The sequence below is a fragment of the Balaenoptera acutorostrata genome, chromosome 12, assembly GCF_949987535.1.
Source record: "Balaenoptera acutorostrata chromosome 12, mBalAcu1.1, whole genome shotgun sequence".
Classification (NCBI taxonomy): domain Eukaryota; kingdom Metazoa; phylum Chordata; class Mammalia; order Artiodactyla; family Balaenopteridae; genus Balaenoptera; species Balaenoptera acutorostrata.
In genome coordinates, this window is record NC_080075.1 from 78,431,137 (window position 1) to 78,458,198 (window position 27,062).

At 48.1% G+C, this 27,062-nt stretch overlaps 1 protein-coding gene across 1 annotated transcript; it reads right to left on the reverse strand.

Annotated features, from left to right (window-relative positions):
* Positions 1-1,978: 1,978 nt before the first annotated feature.
* Positions 1,979-26,111, reverse strand: LOC103004426 (beta-1,4 N-acetylgalactosaminyltransferase 2-like). Its single transcript, XM_057557903.1, is given in 4 exon segments — positions 1,979-2,392; positions 2,394-3,051; positions 20,631-20,779; positions 25,863-26,111. Coding segments are annotated over 4 exon segments (1,470 nt in total).
* Positions 26,112-27,062: the final 951 nt, after the last annotated feature.

Sequence of the window (27,062 nt, forward strand, 5' to 3'; positions counted from 1 at the left end):
TGAGGCCAGGAAATCATGTAGGGTCCTCTTTGTTTCTCTCTGCAACTGGCCAACACATGAAGTCCCAGGAACAAACTTAAACTCAAATTGTGAATTTCTAGGTCACACGAGGACACAGATTAATCAGAATATTTACCAAATGCTGTCAACACAAGCTGGAGGGAGCAGGCCTGTCGATGCCAGTGACATTTTGTGGATTTCTTGTAGCATGTTTTGTCCATCCTTTCCTTATTAAACATTCAAATCCTCTTCATGTTCTCTAAAACTAGATGCTGTCGTCTGCTCACCCGCTGAGCACCAGTAATCCAAGACACATGCCTAGAGCCACACTGGGCTGGAGGTCCCCAGGGCCCAGTTTCACCACATCATACACAACAGACACAGATGCACACACCAGGCATGTATCACGCAGATGCTACAAAGCATGCAAAGCCAGAAACCTCCCGTGAGACCCAGTCCCTTAGCCAAAATCCCGGAAGTTTTAAGCTGTCCTTGCAGAGCTGAACTATCCTGGCCCACAACACAAAACACCTGGTTCTCACAAGAGCTTCCTGATGTTAACATGGCAAGTGCCACCCCATATTTTGTATGGAGAAACTGAGGCCCAGCTGACCCAGTCACAGAAGTAGTTTAGTAGTCAGGGTTTTTTTTCATTTTTCATGAAGTTTTATTAATATCTCACAGACACATTTTCAGAGATCCTGAACTACCCTAGGCCGTCTTCAGGAGGAAAGAGTAGAAACAAAAAGGCGGAGCCAGTGCAGCACTGGGAGAATCTGCTGACTCCCAAGATAACCAAGAGAGCCTGCCTCATCATGATGGCTCTGCTCTGTAAATGACATGGGTCTTGAGTGGTCAGCAACTGATCTCAAGGCCCTGGAATTTAGTGGCTTGGCCACTGCACTTATGCTGTTTATCATGGTACCTCAGCACAGGGTCCAAGTTCAATCCCAGGCATTCTGGAATCTGTCTTTATGATAGGGAGTCTGATGCCAGGGAAACCTTTATTCTGGCAGTGAGTGGACTCTCCCAGTGATCTCATCCCTCCAGCTGCCTGCGTCCCATCCATGTGCCGGGCTCCAGGTGAGCTGACTCCCCAGAGCCCTCCTCACCTGCCTGGTCCGCCTCTCATCCTCTGATCCGATTCCACTAGTGGACCAAACTGAAACAGGCTGCCACCTCCTCCAGGCAAGGACCCTGGGTTATTCACGTTATTTGAGTCCACAAGGTAGGACCAAAAAAATTTGTGGATGACAGTGATGCTGGAGATGATCTGTGATATAATTTCCAGCAAATAACCCTCAAGAACCCAGCGGCCATCTTTGTGACTGAGGGTACCAACCCATCATATACTTTCATGTGAGATGAAATGAGATAATGTGAGATACTATATGTACAAATGCTTCATAAATGGTAAGACATCATACAAACAATAATGAATAGTCTCCCTTGCCCTGATCAGTGATTGGTCCATTTCTAATGACCCTTAGCTTTTGATTGATATTTCCAATACCTGAGCCAGACCCATCTGCCCTGTCCATCTTATCAGGAGTTCAAACTTTTTTTTTTTAACTTTGGGTTTTAATTTATTTTATTTTATTTTATTTTATTTATTTATTTATGGCTGTGTTGGGTCTTCGTTTCTGTGCGAGGGCTCTCTCTAGTTGTGGCAAGTGGGGGTCACTCTTCATCGCGATGCGCGGGCCTCTCATTATCGCGGCCTCTCTTGTTGCGGAGCACAGGCTCCAGATGCGCAGGCTCAGTAATTGTGGCTCACGGGCCCAGCTGCTCCGCGGCATGTGGGATCTTCCCAGACCAGGGCTCGAACCCGTGTCCCCTGCATTGGCAGGCAGATTCTCAACCACTGCGCCACCAGGGAAGCCCAGGAGTTCAAATTTTGATAGGCCATCCACCAGTTCCTCTGTTTTAGATACCTGCAACCAGTCAGCCTAGCGCTTTTCCGATGCCCGGACAACCTTTATGTGGCACATTGGAGATGGTTCTTGAAGTAGTGGAGAGCCAGCTTGAATTAGACCTGAGCTTTGGTGTTGGTCCAGTATGCATTGTAGCTCTTCTCCAGGGCTGCCAGCTGTGGGTCCGCCACTGGAGAACAGGGCTGGTGACCTACAATCACATTTGAACGGGACCCCACGAGCAGGCTCCTGAGCCCATCAATAAAGAACTCTGAGTGAGCCACTTGCTGCAGGTGGGGGTCGAAGCCAACTCTTTGGAGCCATTCTGTGTGGGCCAGGAAGAAGCTGACAGCACCACTGGTCACCACGCAGCTGGGGAAGCCGTCCAGGGGCCGGAAAGATCCTGACCGCCAGTGGAGACAGTCCCCATTCTCACTGTGCTCCAGGAACAGCTTAAACTGGAACACATTTCCAAGCACACTGAACGCCTACCACGTCCAGTTCCGTCTTCTCTAGGACATCCACCAGCACCTCAATCTTGGTCTTGTCGTTGAAGAGAAAGTCATCGTCCACCCAGAGAACGTATTTGGTGGTGACCTGAGATATGGCCAGGTTCCTACCAGCAAACCAACCCTTCCCATAAGGCATGGTGTAATATTCCACGTGGTTGTTATTAATTTTCAGGGGCTCCTTGCTGTCATCAGCCACGATCACGGCCAAGTCTGGGTAATGCTCACGAATGCTCTGGAGCATGGTCATGAGCTTGTGGGGACGGAGGAAAGTTTTGGTGGCAATGCTCACCAGGTCTCTGAGCTTCCTCTCTGGTCCAGGGTCATATAACTTGGGCATAACAGGAAGGCAGATGGTCACTGGAAACTTGGCCACTGAGGACTTGGACTCCAGACTCATCACATCCACCCTGCAGCGCTGGTACTCTGTGCTTGTGTATGTCACATGCTGGAGTATGAAATTCAAAAGCTTCCTGTTACTGGTTGAAGTGGTCAGCTGCTTCTGGCCTCTGCCCTGCACCACTCTGTCTGGGATGTCAGCAAGGGTGTTCAGTGTCCCCAGAGAAGCTGTCAGGGTGACCTCATAGAAGGGAGCATCTGGTCCTTCAAACTGGAGACCCGCACGAAGTCATCCCGAAACCCGCCGCCTCGAACATTCCGGGCTGGTGGAGCTGGGCGGCCACCCCGCCGACTGTCCAGCCCTTGGCACCCTAGTAGTCAGTTTAGCAGTCAGTCAAGGTTTAGGTTAAAAGCAAAGAAAGGTTTCTTCCCCTACCCGTAGAGGAAAGGGGCTCTTCCTGGCCTGAGGGAGTGCCAGCAGCCCAGGCCTTGCCTCTGCTCTCTGTCCCAGTTTGGGGACTAACCACTGCTCACCACTGCTCTTCTTACATACCACCTACTCAGAGTCTGGCAAACCCTAAACTTTGGCCATAAAGGCCACATTCTGATGGCCGTGCTATGCTGAAGCTGGCTCGTCCCGCCCCCTGACAGCCTGTTGTGAAATATTCAGGAACCTTGCTAGTCAGGTGTTTAAAGGTTGGTATTATGAAACTGACTGTGGTGGGAATATTTATACCATGGAAATCAGCAAATGCCAAATGCCACACATCAGGGACTTTTTTTTCTCCTAGAAAGATAATTCATCAGCACATCACTGCTCGCCAGAGAGAATCACTCTGACTTCAATAAGACCTCAGGACTGGGACTTCCCTGGTGGCACAGTGGTTAAGAATCCGCCTGCCAGTTCAGGGGATATGGGTTCGAGCCCTGGTCTGGGAAGATCCCACATGCCGCGAAGCAACTAAGCCTGTGAGCCACAATTACTGAGCCTGCGCTCTAGAACCCACGAGCCACAACTATTGAGCCCGCGTGCTGCAACTACTGAAGGCCACGCACCTAGAGCCCATGCTCCACAACAAGAGAAGCCACCGCAATAAGCCCGTGCACTGCAACGAAGAGCAGAGCCCGCTCGCCGCACCTAGAGAAAGCCCGCACACAGCAACGAAGACCCAACGCAGCCAAAAATAATAAATAAATAAATAGATTTATTTAAAACAAAAAAGACCTCAGGACTTTGTGAGCAGAGGGAATTTCTCTCAGGATTCATGGTGCATACAACAGAACCCGACTCTGGTAAGCAGATATGGGATTTTGGGGATGGATGTCAGATAGCCTACAGAATCCACAGGAAATCTGGAGAATCAGAATCAGGAAACAGGCTGGAACTGAGCATGGCCAGTCAGGGTCTGCCAGACCAGGCCACCATGCGGCTGGATGCTCGCGTCTCAGTTCTGCTGCCACAGGGCACTGAACCTCAACCCCAAGCACTTCCCCCTCGGCCAGAGAGAATTCTAAATGCACCTGCTCCTTGACATCCCTTGCTCTGGCTCTGAATGGGTGCATTTGATTGGCTGACTTTAAGTCATATCTGCAACTCCCAGCAGTCAGGGTCATGAAGAACAATTCTCAGGCCTTTTCTGCTGCTGTAGCAGGAGGTAGGAAGCTGACAACACTAGCGGATTTGCCAAAAAGAAGAAATACTGAGAATGCCCTCTGCAGAAAGGCTCTCCCGAGCCTGTAGGCTGCTGAGTTGATTGGTCCTAGAGCAACAGAAGAGAGTGAGAGCCTTAAAGGGTCCTACCCTCAAATCTGCTCCCACCCTGACATAAGTTCCTCCCTCCTCTGCCCACCTAGTTGTGATTTTTACAAACAAAATCTTGCTTTTACTGAATAAGATCCCTTTCTGAAATGAAATAGCCTTCCCAGATACATCCAGGGCCTGGGTGGCATATTAGTCACTCACACCTTAGTGTGGATCAGTTTAAACTGACATTTTCCCCTTATCCTCTTCATTCAGCTCAACTAAAAGAGTGGGAGTAATTCTCGATCACATACATTAGTGGAAGAATTAAGCATGGATAATCCAGAACAGGTAATCCAAGAAATATTTCCATGTGGCTCTGGGATATAGCATATGAGTCATTCATTATATAAAGGCATTAGAATTGCCTGTGTAAATTATGAGCACAATGGATGGAGAAAGGGCTGCCATAGTCCATAAGTCCAGGGGTGTCTTTCAGCTTACAGACTGTAAAATCAATGGCACCCCTCGGAGTTGTGCAGTGCACAACCTACACAACTGTATATGGTAGCCCTAGTGGAGGCTGTTCAGGGCTCTCTGAGCAGGAAGGGAAGAAAGCTAAGAAGAAACAACACCAAAGAACACATAGAATTGATCTTATCACTGGGAGAAGATATATTACAAGATTTAATACATAAAACGTAAACATACGCACAGCACATGAACACTTATAATAAAGCATCTTCACACTCATCCAGACCCACCCTAATTCATCTAAAAAGAATCCAAGAAGGACCAAAGGACTTCTCAGTGTTTAACTATGCTTATGAAAACCAAAACATTAGAGATCTTTTCATCATTCAAAGATGTGCTGGTGGGAGGAGGGAGGGGCTGCTGGTAGACAGGTGGGACGACACTGAGCTGCTCAGAAGCCTGGTCCTCAGGTTGTTGAGTGACGAGGGGCTGAGAGGAGAGAAGCACACAGCCCGCCCTGCTCCCCCGAAGGCATGTTCCTTTATCACATGTGAAAGGAACTTACAGAGTAACAAGTACCCGATGCAGGAAGACTTTGGTCTCTAAGTGATCCCATGTTTGCAGGCTGTTGTTGATTTTACCCAAAGGAAAGGAAACAAATCACCACTTTTCTCTTGGAGGCCATGGTTGCAGCCCTGCCTTGGTTTTCTAGTCATCCCAGCAGACCTGGCATCCAGAGCAGCAGTCAGAGCTCGGCCAGGTCCAGACCGTACAGCAGACCTCGGGAGACAAGTGGGCCCATCAGCCTCGGACCTGGGCACGCTGTCCCCTGAGCTCTCTGGTTCAACTGAAATCAAGCTGGACTTGGGCCGCCAAGTCCAGAAAACAAGGCCTTAGCTTGTGGTTAGGCGGCCTGGACGCTAATCCTGCTGCCACCCAACTCGCGGGGTGGGCTAAGGAACCCCCTTCCCTTCCTGGGCGCCGGATGGAGGCTACTGGGGCTCTTCCTCGTTCCCGCCGTGGCTGCTGAAGTGCTCAGGCTGCTCTGGAGACCTCTGTCTGATCCATAACTGCACGCACCACACAGTGCTGACCTCAAGCACATACATGGAGCTGGGTGTCCCCTTGGGCCTCCTCCTTTTGCCACCTCCCAAAGACCCATTCTCTCAGAGTCAGTCCAGGCTCCCGGTAGCCCGCCACCCCAGGAAGGCCCTCACAAGGATTAAACGTGAAAAACAAAAGCAGATGAAGGAAACTCAGGGAAATATATTTTATAACCCATCAGGGGGAAATGCCTTTTTAGGCATGTCACAAAACCTCAATATCCATAAAATATGAGATCGACAATTTTGACTAGATTTCCATATTAAGAAGAAGAACACCGGGCTTCCCTGGTGGCGCAGTGGTTGAGAATCTGCCTGCTAATGCAGGGGACACGGGTTCGAGCCCTGGTCTGGGAAGATCCCACATGCCACGGAGCAGCTGGGCCCGTGAGCCACAATTGCTGAGCCTGCGCGTCTGGAGCCTGTGCCCCGCGACGGGAGGGGCCGCGATAGAGAAAGGCCCGCGCACCGCGATGAAGAGCGGTCCCCGCACCGCGATGAAGAGTGGCCCCCGCTTGCCGCAACTGGAGAAAGCCCTCGCACGAACCGAAGACCCAACACAGCCAAAAATAAATAAATAAATAAATAAAATCAAGTAAAACTAAAAAAAAAAAAAAAAAAAAAAAAAAAAGAAGAAGAACACCAAACAGCAAAAGCAAAGATAAATGAAAACCTAGAAGAAAATATTTGGAACTTATATCACAGGTAAAAGATGAATTTCCTTGAGACTTAAAAAGCTCCTTTGGAGTTTGAGAGATCTAATAACTAGTATCCCTTTTCCTACCAAAATTCCAAGCCAACTTGTAATAGACACAGGAATAGGTAAATGAGGACCCCAAAACCAGCTTTATTACTCACAGAGCTTTTGAAGAACATAATTTAGGTATGCAAACAATGGGCCTCCTAATGCCAGACCCTGGGATGAAGAAGATCTGTCCCCAGATCACAGGCAACTGTGGAAACTTGCAGGCCTCACCTGGCAAGGGCAGGGCCTCTGTTGCTAAGTTGACTGCAGAGCCAAGGGCCACCAGGAGCACCTGTGTTCTGCAGGCAGGCAGATCCCAAAGGGCAGGGAGGGAGAGGCAAGGCCTGTTTACTTCCTCCTCCCAAACTTACCAATCAGATAATTTACTTCTCTCCCCCACAGCTGAAGTGAGTGAGGGGGGAGGGGGTCAGAAAGAGGACAAGATTTACATTTACTGATGTCCTTTCACTCTGAAATATAAAGCATGGAGAAGGGAAATCCTCCCCCGCTTCCAATAAATTCAAATAAGTCAGTAGAAGAAGAGCTATAATACAAAAGAAAAATGAGAGAAGATATGAACAGACCATGCATGGAAAAGGAAATTCAGATACACGTACAAACATATGTGAAAGATGCAAAACCTCACTCACAATATAAAAATCCAAATTACAACTACCATGAAATATCACTCTGTACTTATCAAACTGGCAAAAGTCAAAAAATTTGTCACCACGTTGTGTTGGTACAAATGTGGGGAATCAACATCCTCAGACATTGCTGGGGCGATGGCAAAGCTTTTATGGAGGACAGTTAGGCAATAGGAATCAAAATTCGAAAGGCAATTACCTTTGACCCAGCAAATGCACTTCTAGGTATTTATCCTACAGATTTGAGATACGTGATATTCCTGGCAGTATTGTTTTTGTAAATGCAAAAGATTGAAACCAACCGAAATGTACATCGATAGAGGACTAATAAAATAAATCAAAGTACATCAATGCAATATAATAATATAGAGCTATAAATATATTTAGGTAGTTCTGTATGTCCTAATATGAAATGACCTCCAAGGAAAGTAATATGAAATAAAGATACAAAATTTTTTGTACAGAATGCTACCATGTCCTTAAAGAAAATAATATATGTGATTAGATATGCATAGACTCCTTCTAGAAGTTCACATAAGAAACTGGTTCCTTTAGACAAACTGGGAGATGGGGGATAAGGTGAGTAGGAGACCCACTTTTCACTGCATCATTGTATGATGATAAGGGCCCATAGGATGAGTAAGGTAGACTATCTATCTTTTCCTACTTAATGTGAATTTTCTTTAATGGATGACTTTCACCTAGTGGGGAGCTGCTGTCATGATGTGGTAGGTTTGGAAAGAGGCTGCTTTTGGAGCTGAGGCTCTTGATGGGAGGTGACGGGCCTTGTGGGCCCTCAAGATAGTGGGTTTCGAATAGCCAGAGGCCAAAACAAACACACACAGAAGAGCTAAGTGTAAAAGAGGGATCGGAGATGAGGACAAACCTCATGAACTAAAAGGCTGGGTCTGCTAAATTCTTACGGTAGAGGCAGACATGTCTGAGGACAGGAAAATGCATGCCCTGCTGTTCAGAGCACCTGCTTCAGAGCTGCGAATGAAGACAAAGGACCTTTAAGCCACAGCCTCCTGACTGTTTGCTCCCCAGCCACTGTGGCAGCTGTTGAAATAGCCCTTCCATCCCACTAGAATCTGGAGATAAACATCCTGTGAGGAAACCACAGCAAAGAGAAATTGTTCACTGTGGGCCATTCATCAGTGGGAAGCCTCTGTCACAGAACTCCACTCCTGGAGCTAAAGACTGCCCCCAAAGGGCAGGCATCACAATGCACGGCCCCCGTCAGGAGCAGGAATATCCAACACAGCCAAGGGATCAGTGCTGCTGCTGAAGAAGCCACACAGCATGCACTGCCCACAAGGCCAGACTGTACAGCTGCGAACCGGGGGTGCATCCATGAGGGTATGTGTGACTGTTGACTTTACATGTCAACTTGACTGGGCCACAGTGTACCTGATATTTGGCCAGACGTCATTCTGGGTGTGTCTGTGAGGGTGTCTCTGGATGAGATTAACATTTGAATCAGTAAACTGAGTAAAGCAGACTGCCCTCCCTAACGTAGGTGGGCCTCATCCAATCAGTTGAAGGCCTGAATAGAACAGGAAGGCTGACCTTTTCTTAGGGAAGAGGGCACTCCTCCTGCCCCTCTGTTTGAACTGGGACATTGATCTTTTTCAGCCTTCAGACTAGGACTGAAATATTGGCGCACACAAGTGTCTGTTCTGGGCAGTCACTGCTTCAAACTCTTCTGGCTTCCGTCATTTCCACCACACGCATGGGTGCAGAAGCAGGAGAAGAGGGAATGTGGTTGACCGCTACCGTGATGCACTCCGAGAATGCCTTCACTGACTTCAAAACTCATCTCCCTTACCGGAGACCCTTATACCCATGAATGCTCTGTCCTAATCTGTCCAATTAACCTTCCTAATAGACCATAAGTTATAAACCCTAGGGTCTACAGGGACCTGGCCAGTAACAAAAATGTCTGAAATGTGAGTGGTGGAGACTGTGACAAGGTGGAGAGCGGGTACCCCATCAAGCACATGCAAATTCAAATTTTTATTAAACAATATGCTGTCAACACAAAACCTTTGTGTAACCTTTGTGGGCTATAAGCTCCCCATGGCTAGTTACAATGAAAACTAAAGTTTCAGATAAAAATAATGACAAACAGTAGCATTGCAATTAACAACGAGGAACTTCTCTAAGATAGAGAGAGTGTGAAATAAAAATCCTTACAACAATCCCATGAGGGAGGTGCTACTATTATTTATTTTACAGGTGAGAAAACTGAGGCACAGAGAGGTTAAGTAGCTTATCTAAGATCACACAGCTAGTAGTATTAGAGTCAGAACTTGAATTTAGGTATTCTGTCTGCAAAGCCATTGAAATTGGGCTTGTTGTGAATTCAAAAGCTACAAGAGAACTGGACTCTGTTACACAGGGGCATGATTATTGATGTCTCTGGCTGTATTCCTATAAAGTGCCCTGGAATCCTGAGCATACATCCAGGGATTTCCAATCCCTATAGAGAACCAATCCCTGTCAAGAAATTCCCTCTTTTATCAATGGGGTTTGCTTGGTGGATTAGCTGGATAATTGACTCTGTTCTCTACTTTCTTCAGTGTAGATGGACACAGTGACCAGTAAAAGCCAATGTCTTTCTGACTTGAAGGCCAAGGCTTTGCTGTGGTAGGATGCTCATGATGTGGAGGGCATTCTCCACACAGCTTTGTGACCTTGAGCAAGTCCCCAAGTCACGAGGGCTTTCACCTGTGAGCAGATCAGGCTGGAGGAGATGTTCTCTTAGGTTCACCTGGGCCCATGAGACAAAACTAAAAGTAGGGTTTTAGGGCTTGGCTTAGTCAGCTCAGGCTGTTATAACAAAATACTATAAACTGGGTGGCTTAAACAACAAACATTTCTCACAGTTTTGGAGGCTGGGAAGTTCAAGATCAAAGTGCCAACAGATTCAGTGTCTGGGGAGGGCCCTCTTTCTGATTTGCAGACAGCCACCTTCTTGCTGTGTCCTCCCATGGCAGAGAGGGCTCTGGTCTCTTCTTCTTGTAAGGGCACTAATCCATCATGGGGGCTCCACCCACATGAACTCATCTAAACCTAACTATCCCCCAACTACAAATACTATCACACTGGTGATTAGGGCTTCACATCATGAATTTGGAGGGGTGGGGACACACACATTCAGTCCATAGCAGGGCTGACAGCTGAGTATAGTTGCTGAAAACACACCTTGAAAGAGTGTACCATGCTTATCACACAACTTCATGGCAGCCTTCCCTGGCCTTCCTTTCTGTCTGACCACCTGCTTGCTAGCTAACAGCATGTACTATAATTCTGGGGAACTTCAGTCCTATCTTCCAAGTCTCCATTCCCAGACCACTGCATAATCTGGGCCTTCACACCCATTCTTCAGCCCTCACCCAGTGAGGGCTTTGAGCACAAGCCAGAGGGTAACTAGAAACCCCTTTACTCTTGTGGTTCCCAGATTCACCCCCTGAGGACCTGCATGTTCGAATTTTGTTGTTGTATTCATTTGCAAAAAGCCAAATAAAGAACTTGCACCTGAAAAACATTGAACCTTATATGGTACTTGGAGATCCAGGACGTAAAACTAGAGGTTAATCGTATACTCCTGCACAGGGGAGAGAGCCGAGGAACTAGAGAAGTAGCTTTCCAAAGCACACAGCTGGCCCTGGATATCTTCCCAGCTCTTCTGGAGAAGGAAGGGTAGGTCGCTCCCCAAGGGCCAGGCAGCCAACGCCTCCCCAGGCAAGGTGGCCAGCCAGAAGAATCGCATAGTCCAAGGTCTCTGGCAATCCTGAGGTCCGGCATGCAGGTCGGGCAGGATGCTGCTGCTACAGCCTGGAGCCACTGCCCACCACCAGCTGGTGGTGGCACTTCAGGCCTCTCCAAAGGGCACGGCTTGTGGCTCTCATGACCATACAAATAGCCAAAAGAGCTGTTTAAGTGATCAGTGATCTAAGTATCTATTAATGCTCAACAAGCCACCCCAACCCAATGGCATTAAACAACGATCCCTTATTATTATTATTTCTCATGGGTCGAGGAGTTGAATGGGCTCCGCTAGACGGTTCTCATCCAGGTCCCTCACACCGTTGTGGGCAGGCAGTGGCTGGGGCAGGAGAAGTCTCTGAGGCTTCCTCCCTTAAGGGAGGAAACTGGGACCTCAGCTGAACACCCCCAGCGCAGCCTTTCCACGTGGCCTGGGCTCCCTTACTTTAGTCTTCATTAAGCTTCTGCTCTGCGATGGGAGATACAGGGAACAAGGAGGTTTAGACCATGGTATCCCCCCTCCATAAATTCAGTCTCACTTGGGAGATGGCACCAAAAAAAAAAAAAAAAAATCAAGAAAACTAAAGAGCCACAGGAGGTAGCAATGAAGCAGGCAGTGTGGGCAAGGAGGGTGAGATGAGTCGATTTCAGCCTAGAGGAGGAGTGACCCGTCGAGGGAATACGCTGGGAGTGGGTCATAAACTTACACCGTCGGCACTATCTTCGGAGCTGCCATTCTTCCCATTGCTGTTAGCAAGTCTGTTTATTTTGCCTGTGTTTCTTTTGCTCTGTGTTGCTGTCAAACTGGAGTGAGTAGAGCAGGTGATGAAAGTAGTGTTTGGCCCACCATGTAGGAATGGAGGGGAAAGATCTAGGATGCACTAACTCCTGCCCAACTTTAAGCATTTATTCTTCTCATGGAGGGTTGAGGTCACCCACCTGAGAGAAGCAGAGCAGTGCAGAGCTGGTATGTGGGATGCAGGGATTAGAGCTAACATAGGAGGCCCTGTCTGAGGCATCTGGGGGCTGAAACAGCCCAAGGGGTGTCCAAGTCAAATCCTAGGACAGTATGCAGTGTCACCCATCTTGGTAAACAAAGCTCGTATGATGAGCCCAAAGTGTACGGGCTGGCCCGAGAGTGAGAAGCAGCCAAAGGCCAGAGATGGTTGAAACTGTAATCAAACAAGGGCTCCATCACGAGCAAGGGGAGCAGGGTACGGAGTGCCTGGTTTTGCCTTTACTGAACTTAAGCCATGTGGTGTTTGGGGGAGTCAGACTGTATGCCAAACAACCTAATCTCTGCTTAAATAATAGCAATGATGGTCAAGACTGAGTGCCTACCACGTGGCAGGCACTCTGCTAAGCACTTCCTGTGCAAATCTCCTTTAATCCTCTTAACAACCCTGTGAGGGGTTATAATCCCCGTTTTACAGATGAGAAAACTGAGGCTCAGAGAGGGGAAAGTATTTGTTCATGATCAACAGTTAACTCTGACCCTTGGCAGTCAGACTCTGCCCCAAAAGGAGCTTTCACTGGGGCCACCACGCAATGCGCACAATGCACCTGTGATGGTGGTGGGTATTTTCCTTTTATTCCCAATGAGAAAAATGGAAAATAAGAGACTTGCCTGAGGTCCAACAAAGCGGGTAAGTGGCAGAGTAGGGATCTGAGCCCATTCTAATTCCCCAATCCAAGCTCTTTCCATGACTCCAAAGGCTCTTATTTGTGGGGTGTCCTCCCCTGCAGACTCGAATGGCCTGGTACAAAGTTAAGGAGGAAAAGAATGCAAAACAGAGCTCCTCATAGCCCCAGCCGGGGGAAGAAAGCAGATCATTAACGGAGGTGAAGGGCAGGGCAGGGAGCAATGCTAACCATATGCCATCTCCTATTTTTCACTTAAAAAAAGAAAATCACCTTGTCATTTTTTAAAATTACCTGTCCTGAAGGGGGAAAGGAGCAGGTACTCCAAAGGGCTAGGCACCTGCTTTCCTCACCGTCTGCTTCCAATCTGTTATCTGGCCTGGTGCATGTCTCCTGTTCCTGGGATGTTTTAAGGGGCCTTCCTAGCTGGGTCCAAAGAAAACATTCATTTTGATTACAGAAAAGAGGCGCATCTGCTAGCCTGGATTTGTGGGAGAGCCCATAATCCCTGCATTTTACCTCCTATTAGCCTTCTTCTCCAGGAAAGAAATGTCCTACTCTTTAAAGTCGAGGCCATAAAACTGTGACAGCTCGCTTGCAAACAGAGCTGATTCTGGAACATGAAACAGCCCTTCAGATAAAATATACAACTCAGGTGTGGGAGTGAGAGGGCTGAGGCTTTAAAACTGAATCAGCTGTTAGTTACATTTTGTTTTATGGCTCTATCTGGGCAGTTCCCTACTGTAGAGCATCACCAGTTCCAACATTTTGGACATATTTCCCATTAGCCCTTTATTTGAAATTTTATGCTTCCCCTCATAAAAACCTTCAGCAGATTAATGTGCTTGGGATGTTTATTTATAAGTACAGCTGGTCCTCCTTCAAGTTGCTTTTATTGTCGAGTTGCCTGAGTGTGCCCTTTGTGTAGCAGCAGAAGGGTGGGACTGCATCCCAGCAACTAGCATTATCGCAGAGATGAGGAGACACGTGGCGGGGCTGGGGTCGGGGGTGATGGAGGACACCAGGCGGGCCTTTGAGGTCTGCCATGCAGCGAGGCACTTGGGAGCCTTCTTTGGCCTGGCTGCCATTATATGCATTGGGAACGGGCTATGTGTGGATGGAGGTACAGATGGAAACTGAGACAGCCATCCTCATCTCCCAGAGGGACCTATCCTGTGGACCCTTCCCTTCAAGACATCAGGACTGGCTTGACTTTGTTCAAGTAGGAGCTATTCACCCTTGAGCTGAAGAAGAAGATCAAGTACTGACCAAGATTGCCAGTATTACTCTAATCTTGGATGAACAATCATCACTTCTTTTACAAGATACATGATAATCAAATGTCTCGTAAATTTCTAAATTCGTACCATTCTTTCCTCCTTCCTCCTGCTTCATTATTTTTGCACTAAACGTGAGCAAGATCGTTATTTTTTAAAAGGTCAGGTCTTTAATCAGGTTTTTTTTGGTGTGTGTGTAATTTTATTAAGGACCACCAGATTGTATGGTCTTTTGCACATTTGGCTTCTTAGGTCTTATGCATCATAGGAACACTCTTAGCAACATCAGGGATGAGTATTCCCCCAGCTTCTGCTGTCTTTCCCCAGAACTGGAGGCAACCATTAAAAAGTACTGCCTTCTGTTGGTGTCAGATCTGCCTCTCTACACAACTCCCGTCTTGCAAGTCCTACCCCTGTCCTCCAGGCCACACAGCCTATTTCCTCTCCTTCTTCCCTTTGAGAGATTTAAGGACCATGCTTAGTCCCCCCAAATCATATTTTTCCCACGCAATATGTCCTGTGCTCTCCCATGCTCTGAGTGAGAATCTAAACGACTGTTGGCCAAGTTAAGTCTTTTCCATCTTCCTTCGACTAATGGGTTCTTCTGCCAGCAAGACCACTAAGCCCTTGCCACACATGCCAGCCATTATGCAGTTATGTACTCTTGGCAAAGACTGTCTCTAAACTCCTGCTTCTGGGCTACAGAGAGAAATATTTTTTATCAGTCAGATGCCTTTTGATTACCCAGGAATTATAAGAGGCAGCAGACACTGAAACCAAAGAAAGAAGGAAAAAACTTTATACCAAATGGCTAGAGACTGATATTTGTCTTGCCCTTGCTCCCAGAAATGTTTGGTGATGTCCAATAGCGCAAGAAAATGCAGTCCAAGTATCAGATAATAAAAGTCATTCATGTGGTCTTTGGAGAGACAAATGCCCCATCCCCTGCCAAACTCCCTATGAACCCCTCACCTCCTTGCTGTGTAATTGGTTCTCAAAGGCCCTCTGAGTGTCAGGAAACCCTTGCCCACCCTCCACATCTCAGAGGCCAAAGGAAGCCGGGGTAAAAGTGACTGTGGTCAAGGCCTCAGGTCATTTAAGGGAAAAGATGAACAGTTGTTGGCATAAATAATCTCTTTGAAATACTAATGATTTTAACAAAGATGTAGCCCTGGGACCTAAAACTTTCCATTACACTCATGGCAAGACAGAAGGCCCTGGGACATTGGGAAGAGCAGAGACCCATGCACCAAGCATCTGGGGCCTGGATCACACCATACGTTGGGCACTTGCTGGGCAAAGTCAGTGTGACCCTCCTGATAAGGCGTCCCGATCACACATGACCTCACTTCCATCAACCCCATCTACCTGGTTAAGCTCCTGGGTCTAAGTCCTTTTTTCCCCAAAACTGGTCAAGCTTACAGATTACAGTTCCTTAGGAGAGAGAAGACCTTCTATAGGAGAAGTCTGGAAGCAAAGCTGGGCTATTTCCCGTGCTGGCCTTCACCCTGTCAGGCGCTCCTGGCAAAGACCAAGGATACTCTGGACTACCGGAGGGTGAGGGCTCTGACTTGGGATGACCAGGGAAGACTCCCTAAAGAAGAGGCCTGGGGAGGGAGGGAGGTGGAAGAGGCAGCGCTTGAGGAATGGGAACGGGGCAGGGGGACCCTACTTGTCAGTCAGCAGTGTACTTGCGCAGGGATAAATGGACACATTCACTGTATAAAACTGACTCAGAAAAAGACTTGGTACATGTGAGCATTTGTGCTTTCCACGGCTAGGCTAATCACAGCGCAGAACTCCAGTGCTTAAGAAACACTTCTGGCCCCTTGGAAGGGCTGGAGTCTGTCTTGATCTCTCCCGCCATACACCAGGGCTCACCCCTGCCCCCCAGCACTGCCCAGGACCCTTAGAATGCTGGGCTTCGACTTCAGGGGAAGTGAATCCTAGGAGGCGCCTTCTTCCAGCTGAGACAACCCAAGGACTGGGCTCTTTCCTTATAAGAAGCAATGGAGGGAATTCCCTGGCAGTCCAGTGGTTAGGACTCCTTGCGCTTTCCCGAGGGCCTGGGTTCAATCCCTGGTCAGGGAACTAAGATCCCACAAACCGTACAGCGCGGCCGAAGAAGAAGAAGAAGAAGAAGAAGGGGAAAAAGCAGCAGCAACAGAACTATAATCCTGGCTCTTGGACTCCGGAAATTGCAGCTCTGGTGCTCTGGAGCCCTAGGTGGCCTCCACCAAAGTCAAATGATTCAGCCAACTCCCAGGGAGAGGGAGAGGAATGCAGGGAAGGACGCTCAGAGGACTCATCAACCACTGGCCTTGCAAAGACAAAGCTTCCTTCCAGAATTGCTTCCAACTGGAGCTGAGTGTGCATTTCATAGACAACTTGAATGTAAGGGACTTTGGTTGTTCTCTACTGCCGAGCAGGACAGACCTTTACAGACCATCAGATTCTTCTGCTGCCACTGAACAGGGCAGAAGCCCAGTCAAACCTCCCAAATAAATAAGAGCCTTTCCCAAAGCTGGGACTCATAGAACAAGAGGTGGCTTCCACAAAATGTCCCAGTGTTCCCATCCTCTCCCAGGCCTCAAAGCCTGCCTCATTCAGTCAAAATGTCTCATACACACACAAACACACACGCACATAGGAAAGCATATCCAGCCCAGTGTGTCTTAAGAGTATTGCTACTCCCCAACTTACTTTGCAGGATTTCATTCACTTGCCAAGTACGGCTACTTGATGCATCCTATTTATGAAGAAACTGTTAATTGAAACAGAGCCAGCCGCCCTCCCACAAAAGACTCTGTAGCCAATACAGTGTGAGTAATACCATGAGCATATGTGTAGGCATGTGTGAGCGTGGGTATGGGGGGCACCGGGCAACTTGGCTCCAAACAAATCTTGGGATTGTGTACATCCTGCATGACACACCCAGGCCAAATTCTAGGGCTCCCACAACCTCCAAGAGGGTGTGGGCAACAGGCTGGTGGCACAAGGCCAGGAAGCAGGGAAGAGAGGAAAGTATCTCCCTGGGGTCTGGCAAGAGTGGCTGCAGCCCCTGGAAGTGGCCCCCGCTAATGCTTTGGGGGTTCAGGATCCTGCACATCTTGCTATCTCTCTCCTCCAGGGAGGGGCAACTAGCAGCTCTGGACTCTTGTGTCCCATGCAAGACAGCCTCCTCATCCCTGATTCAAGTTCCCCCCACCATGGGCCCCCAGGTCTGTCCTCATGACCTCTCTGTAGCCAGGCCATTCCTGTTCTGATTTTGTGTAGTCAGCTTTTTAAAAATAGGTTGTTTCACAGTTCCCAAAGCCAGAGGTGTTTTATTTCCTTGTTTTTATCAAAAAAAGTAAAAAGCACCCATAGTATCATCCCTTCAACTTGTGTAGACCATTATATTTATCATTCCATCCCATCTGGCTAGATTTTTTTGAGATTATCTCTAAACTATATATAACAACTAATGGAATATGGGAGAAAGTGTTAGTCTCATAAAACAGTGGGGAGAAGTAAATGGGATCATGAATGAGAAGAGCTTTGTAAATGACCTGGTGCAGGGCATGCTGAAATGAACATGATTATTCCCACCAGGTCCCTGCCATCTGGACCACCATGGGCACTCTTTCCTACCACGAGGGTCTCCTGCCTGGACTTCAAATCCTGCCTCCTGGAGGCTGATGAGAGAAGGTACCCTCGGGTCCTTCAAAGCCTTGGGAAAGTCACTACACCTCACTGGGGCTGATCAATGGAGGGACTCCAGAGTTGTCAAAAGACAACAACTCTGAGTTGCCATCCAGCCTGATGTCCTACAAATCATTGGTCCAGATTTGCGCATCAATGCCCTGGGGAGGACAAGGGCTCCTGCAGGTTCTCAGGCCTAGCTGATCAGATCTTTCACATGCGTGCGACCAGATGCAGATGGGGCGTATAATATTCACACAAGTGAAAACAGTCACCTTCCTTGCAGGTTCCGGGCTGCAAAAGGTGAAGGGAACTCATGAATTCTCTAGTTCATGTTTCACTTTAGATTAGAAGAAAAACCACAGAAAAATAAACTGCGTCAATCAGCCCCGCTGTGTAAACAAGTGATTGATGATAACTCATGAGACAGTTTGCATTTCTTTATGGAGTGGCCAGCGACAAAGACCCCCAAACAAACCTTCTCTTTTACGGTTATTTGGCAAAGGAGCAAGGGAAGCATTGGTTTTACCTCTGGGAGCTGCTACAACCAGTCCTTCGCTCCCCAGACAGCCTCTCTGCGCATCAAGCCTGTGGCTTTTCTACTGTGTGGTCACCAGCAGCCTGCCATGGGTTGCGGTGAGGCCTTGTGAGCACTGCTCCCCAAGGCCCCCACCCTCAGGGGCAGGACTGGGATCTCCTCCTTAGGAGAGAGATCCTAAGGTGCCTGCTCGTTCACAAGGCACCTTTGTGCAAATTAGAAAAAGCCGGCCCCCATCTTTCAGATGCAGTTCTGGCTTGGCAGACAGACAGAGCCTTTGCAAATTAGAAAAAGGTGCCCCTACCTCCAGATCAGTGGTCTGCAAACTTTTTCTATCAAGGGCCAGATAGTAAATATTTTAGGCTTTGTGGGCCAGAAGGTCTCCATTGTCACACAAAAGCAGCCATAGACAGCACATTGACAAATGAGTGTAGCTGTGTTCCAAAATGTTTTTATTTTTAAAAACAGGCAGTGGACCTGATTTGACCCACGGGCTATTGTTTCCCAGCCCCTGCTCCAGGTGGATGCAGGCAAGCACCAGGGCTTGGTAAATGGGACACAGGCTAAAACTCGTCCACTGCTCATCCCTTTGACTAGGTACTCTTGTGCAAAAACTACACAATCCTACCTGGTGGCTCTTCTCTGAATCCCCAAGGTGCTGGGAACCTAAGGTGACACACTTCTTAGACCTGGAATGAACCACCCCAGTGAGTCTTAGCAACCTTAATCCCCAACTCTCTCCTGCTCTTACTGCCTCCAGATCTTCTTGCCAATCAGAATGCCAGTTCCCTGCAGACCCAAAGCCTCTTCCTCATTCCACTGAGTAGCCCCAAGCCAGTGAACTGCACTGGGCCTGGATTTTAAAACCACACTTCTATTTACTTGAAGAGATAAAGACAAGGTCTATGAAGACAGGAAATCCAGCAGAGCCAAATCTCAAGGATTCTCACATGAGCAAAGCTGTCTCTCTCCTGAGACCTCTGCTTTGGCAAAATACCAATTAACCAACGAATAATTGGTTGGAGTGGAAGATTAAGACAGTTGGCAGAAACAAGTTATTTCTGGACATTTTCCAGTTATTTTTCCAACCACTCTTCCAATTATAATTAGAATATAGCTGTGGCTTCATGTAAACACTGGACAGTCCACAACCTTGCAATACAAGCAAAGTCTACAGAAAATCCACTTCTTACAGCGCCAAAGAGCAGCCGTGACAGTGGTTCCCAGGAACACTGGTCTGACTTTAAGTGGAATACTCCATTATATTACTCACCCGTCATCTGACCTTCATAAATATCAAAACCTACCACCCTGCATCCTGACATTTAATCCCTTCCTGTCATCTAATGAGGCCACATTTGGTTAGAAGGTCACTTGTCATTTACAACGCTGAGAGAGACTTATCATTTTAATGAAGCTCCTAATTCAGAGAGTAATGAAACTGTGGACAAGATTACAACACGTGCTGGCCGGGAGACAATGGAGGCCTCGGACTTAGCCAGGCCTTTGTGAAATCACACCGAAAGAATGAAAAACAACCGAGGAAGGCTGGCATTCCTGCGTAAGCTGCAGAGTCTGGCCGATGTCACTCTAAATTCAACTATCCAGAAGAAAGTGTGGATTCATGTTAATATATTTTACAAGGTCCTATAATTTATCATCCTTTGTTTTTCTTTATGAATAACAGATTTTCCCTCAGCTAAAAAGCACATCGGAGGTTGGGTGGATGGGAGAGAGACCAAGAGCCACTTGCTTTTTCTTCAGTGGAATGGAAGGTCATACAAATTCTTCTCCCTATGAGAGCTTGGCAAAGTTTCGACAGGGGGAATTGCTAGGAAGTCCACGGCAGGGACCCGATTGCAGATGCAGCCACACTTCACGCTGGGGAGGGAAGTGAGGCGCATGGAATGCTCTAGATAGCAATGGTGGCTGACGGTGATGCCAAGCCCTGCCCTAGCGTGCAGAAAATGAGGACATAGCCTTTCTGAGCAGCAAGAGGAACTGTCCAGACACCACCCAGAATTCAGCCCAGATAGACGAGCCTGCACGCAGGGGTAAGGATGGATGACAAGCATATGGGGCCTTGACCTGGTTGGGGAAGGCAAAGCCGTTTCAGATTGCCTATTCCTGACACACCACTGTATTCAGTCATCATCTCAGAACTCGTGTCTCTGGCAGGAATCAATCTTTGCCCAAAGACTATTGACAGCAATGCTTCCTGCCACACCCCCTCCTCGCCAACACACACCCAGGGGATGAGATTCCACACTGGCTCCTGAGGTTAATATCATCTTCTGGTTTGGCCAGGAAACAGGGCACCATGTTGAAGTTGACGCGAATCTGGTCAAAAGTACCTGCGGAGTTCTTTGGTGTGAGAGCGTAGAGGGACCGGCGGCTCTTTTCTCAGATGGAGACGTGAGAACAGAGGAGCGCAAGCTCCAGAGAGGGGAGGGGATTCTCCCACTGGAGCTGATGGAGGCATTCCTGGGAAGGGGAAAAGGCTGTTACAGGAAGGGCAGGGGGACGTCAGACAGACCAAGTGCTGGCCAGGTGAGCTTTTCCCATGGTGACTGGGACGGACTCTATTTTCCAAAGATGAATGCAACAATTTTTGCCACCCACATGCTTTTCTGCAAGTTGATCTTGGCACCCTCCCACCTCCTTGAATCTAGGAGGGCTCTTGACGGCTTTGACAAGTTGAATGCGGTGGAGGTGGCACCAGGCCAGTTTGGCTTCCTGCCTTTGGCAAGCAGGCTCTCGGGATGCTCCCTCTGGGAAATCAGCTTCCCTGCTGTGAGAAGCTCAGGCCATTTGGAGAGGCCAAATGTAGGTGCCCCAGTAGGGTGGACAGCCCCACTGAGCTCCCAGCTGATGGCCGGCCACCAGCTGCCAGCCACTGAAACAAGCTAGACGTGCAGCCCAGATGAGCCTTCGGATAACATCAACCCCAACGCCATCTGACCGCAATCACATGAGAGACTCCAAGCGGGAAACCACGCAGCTGAGCCTGGTTAGCCCACAGAACTCTGAGAGATAATAATAAACTGTCCTTTTAAGCCACCAAGTCTCAGAGTGGTTTGTTGCATATCAATAGTTAACTAAAATATAGGTATGGCAGGAACCCTGACCAATCAGAATGGATGCTGACTGGCAGTAGGGCTGGAGCAGGGTCCTTAGAGACCTCCTGCTGTGCCAGGTGTTCACCCTCTAATCCCCGGAATGTGAGGAGGTCCAGTAACGACGGGGGGAGGGGCTAAGGTGGCAGAAGGGCACCCAGGGAGACTGGGACCACAAGCATTTCAGTATCTTAACAGACATATTCACAAGCATCAGCTGGCATCATCCCTGGCATCCCTCATCCTGGAATTCATACCTACATCCTTGCTGGGCTGTATCAGATATGGGAAGGTAACCTGTGCCACTCCTGGGATTCAAGAGTCTCCTGAAAACCCAACACTTCCACTTTTTTCTAACTGTTTTCTATCCATGATTGCATTTGATCTTTAAAGTTGTACTGAGAGGTCGATGTTACTGGCCCCCATTTGACATGTGAGAAAAATCTGTGGTCCAGAGAAATTGAGGAGGGACAGAGACACTCGTAGGAAGTATATTGGTCGGGACATTTTATTTCTGGTTCTGACACCGCCTCGGTCTGGGACCTTAAGCCATTGCTGTGACCTCTTAGAGGCTCCTCATCTCTAAAGTGAACAAATGGGAAGATGATTTCCGAGGGTGCACGTGGCATCACCATTTTCTGATTTTGTGACTTGCCTGAGGTCACCAGGAAGGGAACAGCAGACTCAGGACATGGTCTCAAGAAGGGCCATGACTCCTTGTCCAGTGCTCACATGACTGCCTCCACAGCTGCCTTCCTAAGACATCTTGGTGTCATTATACAATGGGCAGCCCACCTCGATCCCCGGGCCTGGACAGGAGAATGTTTCTCGGTCTATACCCAAAGAAGAGTTTCTCTGCTTGTGCCTCGGGACCTGGGCCTTCTATTCTGATATCCAAGGACTAAATCTTTGGAGGAAGTATGGGCGTGAGAGGAGACAAGGATGGGGAGAGGCATGAGGTGGGGCAGTTCGCACTGAATTTCAGCCAGATCTGCCTAGGCTAGCTCTGAGTAAATCCTGCAGCCACCACACAGGAAGCTGCTAATCAGGGCAGACACTGTCTCATTCAGAGGTCCAGGGCCCGTCTTGACCTAGACCTAAGGCAGCATCAGGAGGTGATGGATCTCTCCTGAGATTGTGTGGTTTCCAGGAAAGCATTCCAGAATCTGAAACCGGCTTCAAAGGAATGCGTATCTGCTCACTCCCGCCCTGGCTGGGAACCAGCCCAGGGCACCTTATTCTTATTAGGCTGGAGATGTCTTGGACACTAAGCTTGAAAAATGCACCGAGGATTCTGGCACAGATGGGGAATGGTGTGGCTATGCAGAAAACCCCGTTGTTGGCAGCACTAGACTTTCTCTGAAAGATTTTTGGGGCAAGTAATTTAACTCCTTTGTATCTCACATTTTCCAACTTTGAAATGGAAATGAGAAATTTCTTTGTCTTAAAACCTTCTTATACCTGTGAGGCTGGATGGGACAGAGTGGGAGCTGAAGCTTCCATTACCTGCTAGAAGGTGCAATAGATGAAATACCAGAATCAAATGTGAGGGAGAATCTCCAAGTAGAAAACAAAGAAGAGAGTCCAAAGTGGGATTGAAGTGAGAATTAGGGTGGAGAATCTGGAAAGATCAGGTTGGAAGGAGCAAATGTGACTGGATAGAAATGTGGACAAATTCCTGAGAAGGGCACCAACACCCCCTGCTCCTCCATACCCTGCATGTGCGTGTGTGTGTGTGTGTGTGTGGAGAGAAGGAGGGGGCGTTGGCCACTAAAGCAATGAGGAAGACACAGGTTATGCTTTATTATTTATTTACTCTCATCTGAACCTGGATGCAAGGCTGCCAGGGGGTGCCCCACCTTGAGATGATTAATTTTATGTATCAACTTGACCACAGCACCCAGGTATTTAGTCAGACACTAGCCTAGATACTGCTGTGAAGGTATTTCTTTTAGATGGCATGAACATTTAAATCAGTAGACCTGATCAGCTCAGTGCTTTGTGACCCCCTAGAGGGGTGGGATAGGGAGGGTGGGAGGGAGACGCAAGAGGGAGGAGATATGGGGATATATGTATATGTATAGCTCATTCACTTTGTTATAAAGCAGAAACTAACACACCATTGTAAAGCAATTATACTTCAATAAAGATGTTTAGAAAATAAATAAATAAATCAGTAGACCTTGAGTAAAGCGGATCGCTCTCTCCATAATGTGGGTGGGCCTCGTTCCATCAGTGGAAGGTCTTAAGAGAACAAAAGATTGACGTCCCCCAAGAAAGGAATTCTGCTTCCAGACTGGCTACAGGGTCAAAACTGCAACATCCACTCTTCCCTGGGTCTCGAGCCTGTTGGCCAAGCCTGCAGCTTTTGGACTTGCCAACCTCCATAATCACAGGGGCTAATTCCTTAAAATAAATCGGTCTTGGGGCTTCCCTTGTGGCGCAAGTGATTGAGAGTCTGCCTGCCAATGCAGGGGACATGGGTTCGAGCCCTGGTCTGGGAAGATCCCACATGCCACGGAGCGACTGGGCCTGTAAGCCACAACTACTGAGCCTGCGTGTCTGGAGCCTGTGCTCCGCAACAAGAGAGGCCGCAATAGTGAGAGGCCCGCGCACCGCGATGAAGAGTGGCCCCCGCTCGCCGCAACTGGAGAAAGCCCTCGTGCAGAAACGAAGACCCAACACAGCCAAAAATAAATAAATTAATGTAAAAAAAAATACTTTAAAAAAAAATAAAAAAAACAAATCGGACTTTATGTATCTACACCTAAATCTAAATCTACATTTATATCTATCTATATTTCAGAGGAGAGTGGAAGAGAGGTGATTGGGATGATGTCAGACTGGTGAGAAGTGGTCTGGGAGCGGTTGATGAGAGCCCTGTGGCAGATTCGTTGATCAGCACCTCGGCCTCAGCACACCCAGAAAATGCAGAAATTCCACCAAGATCTATTCTCTGCCTTCCTCTCCTCTCACTCTACACACAGTTTCCCTGGTTGATCTCATCTGCCATCTCCCATCTGTTCAACCATGTCCTCTTCTTCAATGATTCCCAGATCTCGATCACTGGTCTTGACCTCTCTGCTGAGCTCCAAAACCGTGTTCCCAACTCCTGCTGGACAATCCTTCTAAGAGTTCCATTAGTACCTCACACTCAACATATATAATCTGAACTTATCATTCCCCACCTCCAGAGAAACCCTGCTGCTCCTCCTGGTGAATGGCATTATCATCTACTCACCTTCCCAAGCAATTAACTTGAGAGTCAAGGATAACTCCTGTCTGTGCCGGCCCCTGTCCAATAATCACTAAGGCCTGCTGGTGTTGCCATTAGGATTTTCCCAGTGATAAAGTTACTGTCCTAATTCAACACTCATCTCTGGCCTAACTACTCGAACAGCCCTCTGTTGGTTTCACTGGTCACATCCACAGTCTACCAGGAGGATGCCCCAAGTTGCCCCCTTCATGTTTAGACTCTAAAAAGCAGCATTGCTAAAAAGCAGCATTTTTCTATTTCTTAGAGGTGATGATAATATACTGGTGTGGGCATATCTGACTCAAGGGTGGCTGTTTCCAAGGCATTTTGAGCCAGGCTCCTCCAGGCAACTTGGAGAGGCATCATTCTTATTTACATGCTCAAGTCTGCTTGGAGCCTTTGGTCAGTCTTCCCACACCAATCTAGACAGCCTAACCAGCAACTTCTTCCACTCAACTCTATCAGAGGGTCCTCCTGGTCACAAGAATGGAGGCAGAGAAAGGTCCCCCAGGTGACCTGAGTGGGCTTCAAAGCACATTTGCAGTGTAATACGCCCTCTGGGGAAGTTGGCCTGGACCATCAGCACCTTGGAGAGCTCTGACCTCTGTTGGGGAGTTAACTGGACCAGAGTCCTGGATTCTTCTGGGAGTGGTGGCAGGGAAGGAAAGGGTTGATGCTGTCCACCTCATTAACTAGATACCCGGGCCAGCAATTTCAGGGATCTGAAAAATATGAATGGCCCTGAAGTCAGCCCAGACTTGGGTTTCAGGGCCTCTACCTCTGCTCAGATGGTCCATGAGAGGTTGGTGGTTATGAACCTGAGTCCTGGCCAAGCCAGTCTGACACTGAAGACTAGTGCTCCCCAAGGTTCTGTGCTCAGACTGCGCAGGATTCAGCAGCTTTCACGATTTCACTTCAGGTTAATTGCCAATGAAAAGACAAGCCACCTTTAGAAGTTACCCATCTTTCTGAACTACTGCCATTTGTGCTTTGTTTACTGGAGTCCACCCCTGCCGTTCTCACTGTGGACTTTCCGGCAACCTCTGCCCCAGCACCGTAAGATGAACTGGTCAGCAAGGACTTCAGGGAAATGGAGGCTTCAACTTACCTCTTGCTCAATGCGGCAGGGCCTTACACATTTGAGGGAGGAGACGTTGCCTCTGATCACACGCTCAGGAAACTCTGAGAGTAATTCACTGAGTCTGTCTCCAGAGCTGCGCTTTGCTCCCATTTGACCAGAGGCCTCTAAGGCTGAACTAGATGGAGGATTAGAGCTCCATGTGAAGACAGCTACGTCTGGGCAGTCACAGAAAGCACCGCTGCCTTCCGAAGTTAACTCAACTGCTTCTCCGCTCATTTTTGCTCCCTTGGATCTAGCCCTGCTCTGCCACAGGGCTCTTCGACCTGCCTCTCTGTGTGACAGCCCTCCTGAGCTCCTGCTGCTGAGTCGTCACAGCCTCTGAGTTGCTTTCAAAGTGTTTCCCATTCTCCAGTGTCCCATCCAGTTTTCACAACGGCTCAGAGATACAGGTAGGCTTTTTGGTCATCCCTCCTTACAAATGAGGAAACCACTGAGAGCTTAAGTGACCTGTCTAGACACACAGAGTTCCTGACTCCAGTTAGCTGCTCTTTATAATTTCTTAAAAACTGCCATCAGACCAGGACTCCACCATGGTGCCCAGAAACACGGCAGCATGGGCTTGTAACGCCGCCAGTGAAAAAGCAAAAAGAAAGGAAACTACCTTTTGAAGATTATACTCATCTGCCTGAGGTTTGTCCAAGTCCATCTGTTACTCTCTGCCTCCGGAGCACAAGCAAAAAGCAGTTCACTGGAAGCTTGTCAACAGCTTCCTCTGAGGTTCTTGAGATTTCCTGGGGACATTTCCACCTCCTCACCCATGAAGGTCAACCAAGGCTCCAAGAGAAAAAGCAGTCCTTTTTAACAAAGACTCACTGGCAAACATTTTGATCCCTGTTTATTTTGTCAAGCTTGCTTTAACTCTTCATATACAATGTCTTTACAAAGAAGATTTGAATCCAATAAAGAGAGAGACTTTTAGCTTTGCCTTCATCTCCAAATGCCTGAGAGATGTGGCCATAAAGGGAAGACGTACCTAATTAGCCAAGGAAGTTGTGTGAGGCGGGGAGGGGTTCACTCATCCACAGCTGTGATCAAGCAGCAGCTGTGATGATGCACGTGCTGGTCTCAAAGGACACCGTTTTCTTTTAAGTCTGGTTGTGGTACCTCACTCTGTGTTGTATCTTTAGCCATACTGGACCAGCTAAAACTAAAGGCCACATGGGTACC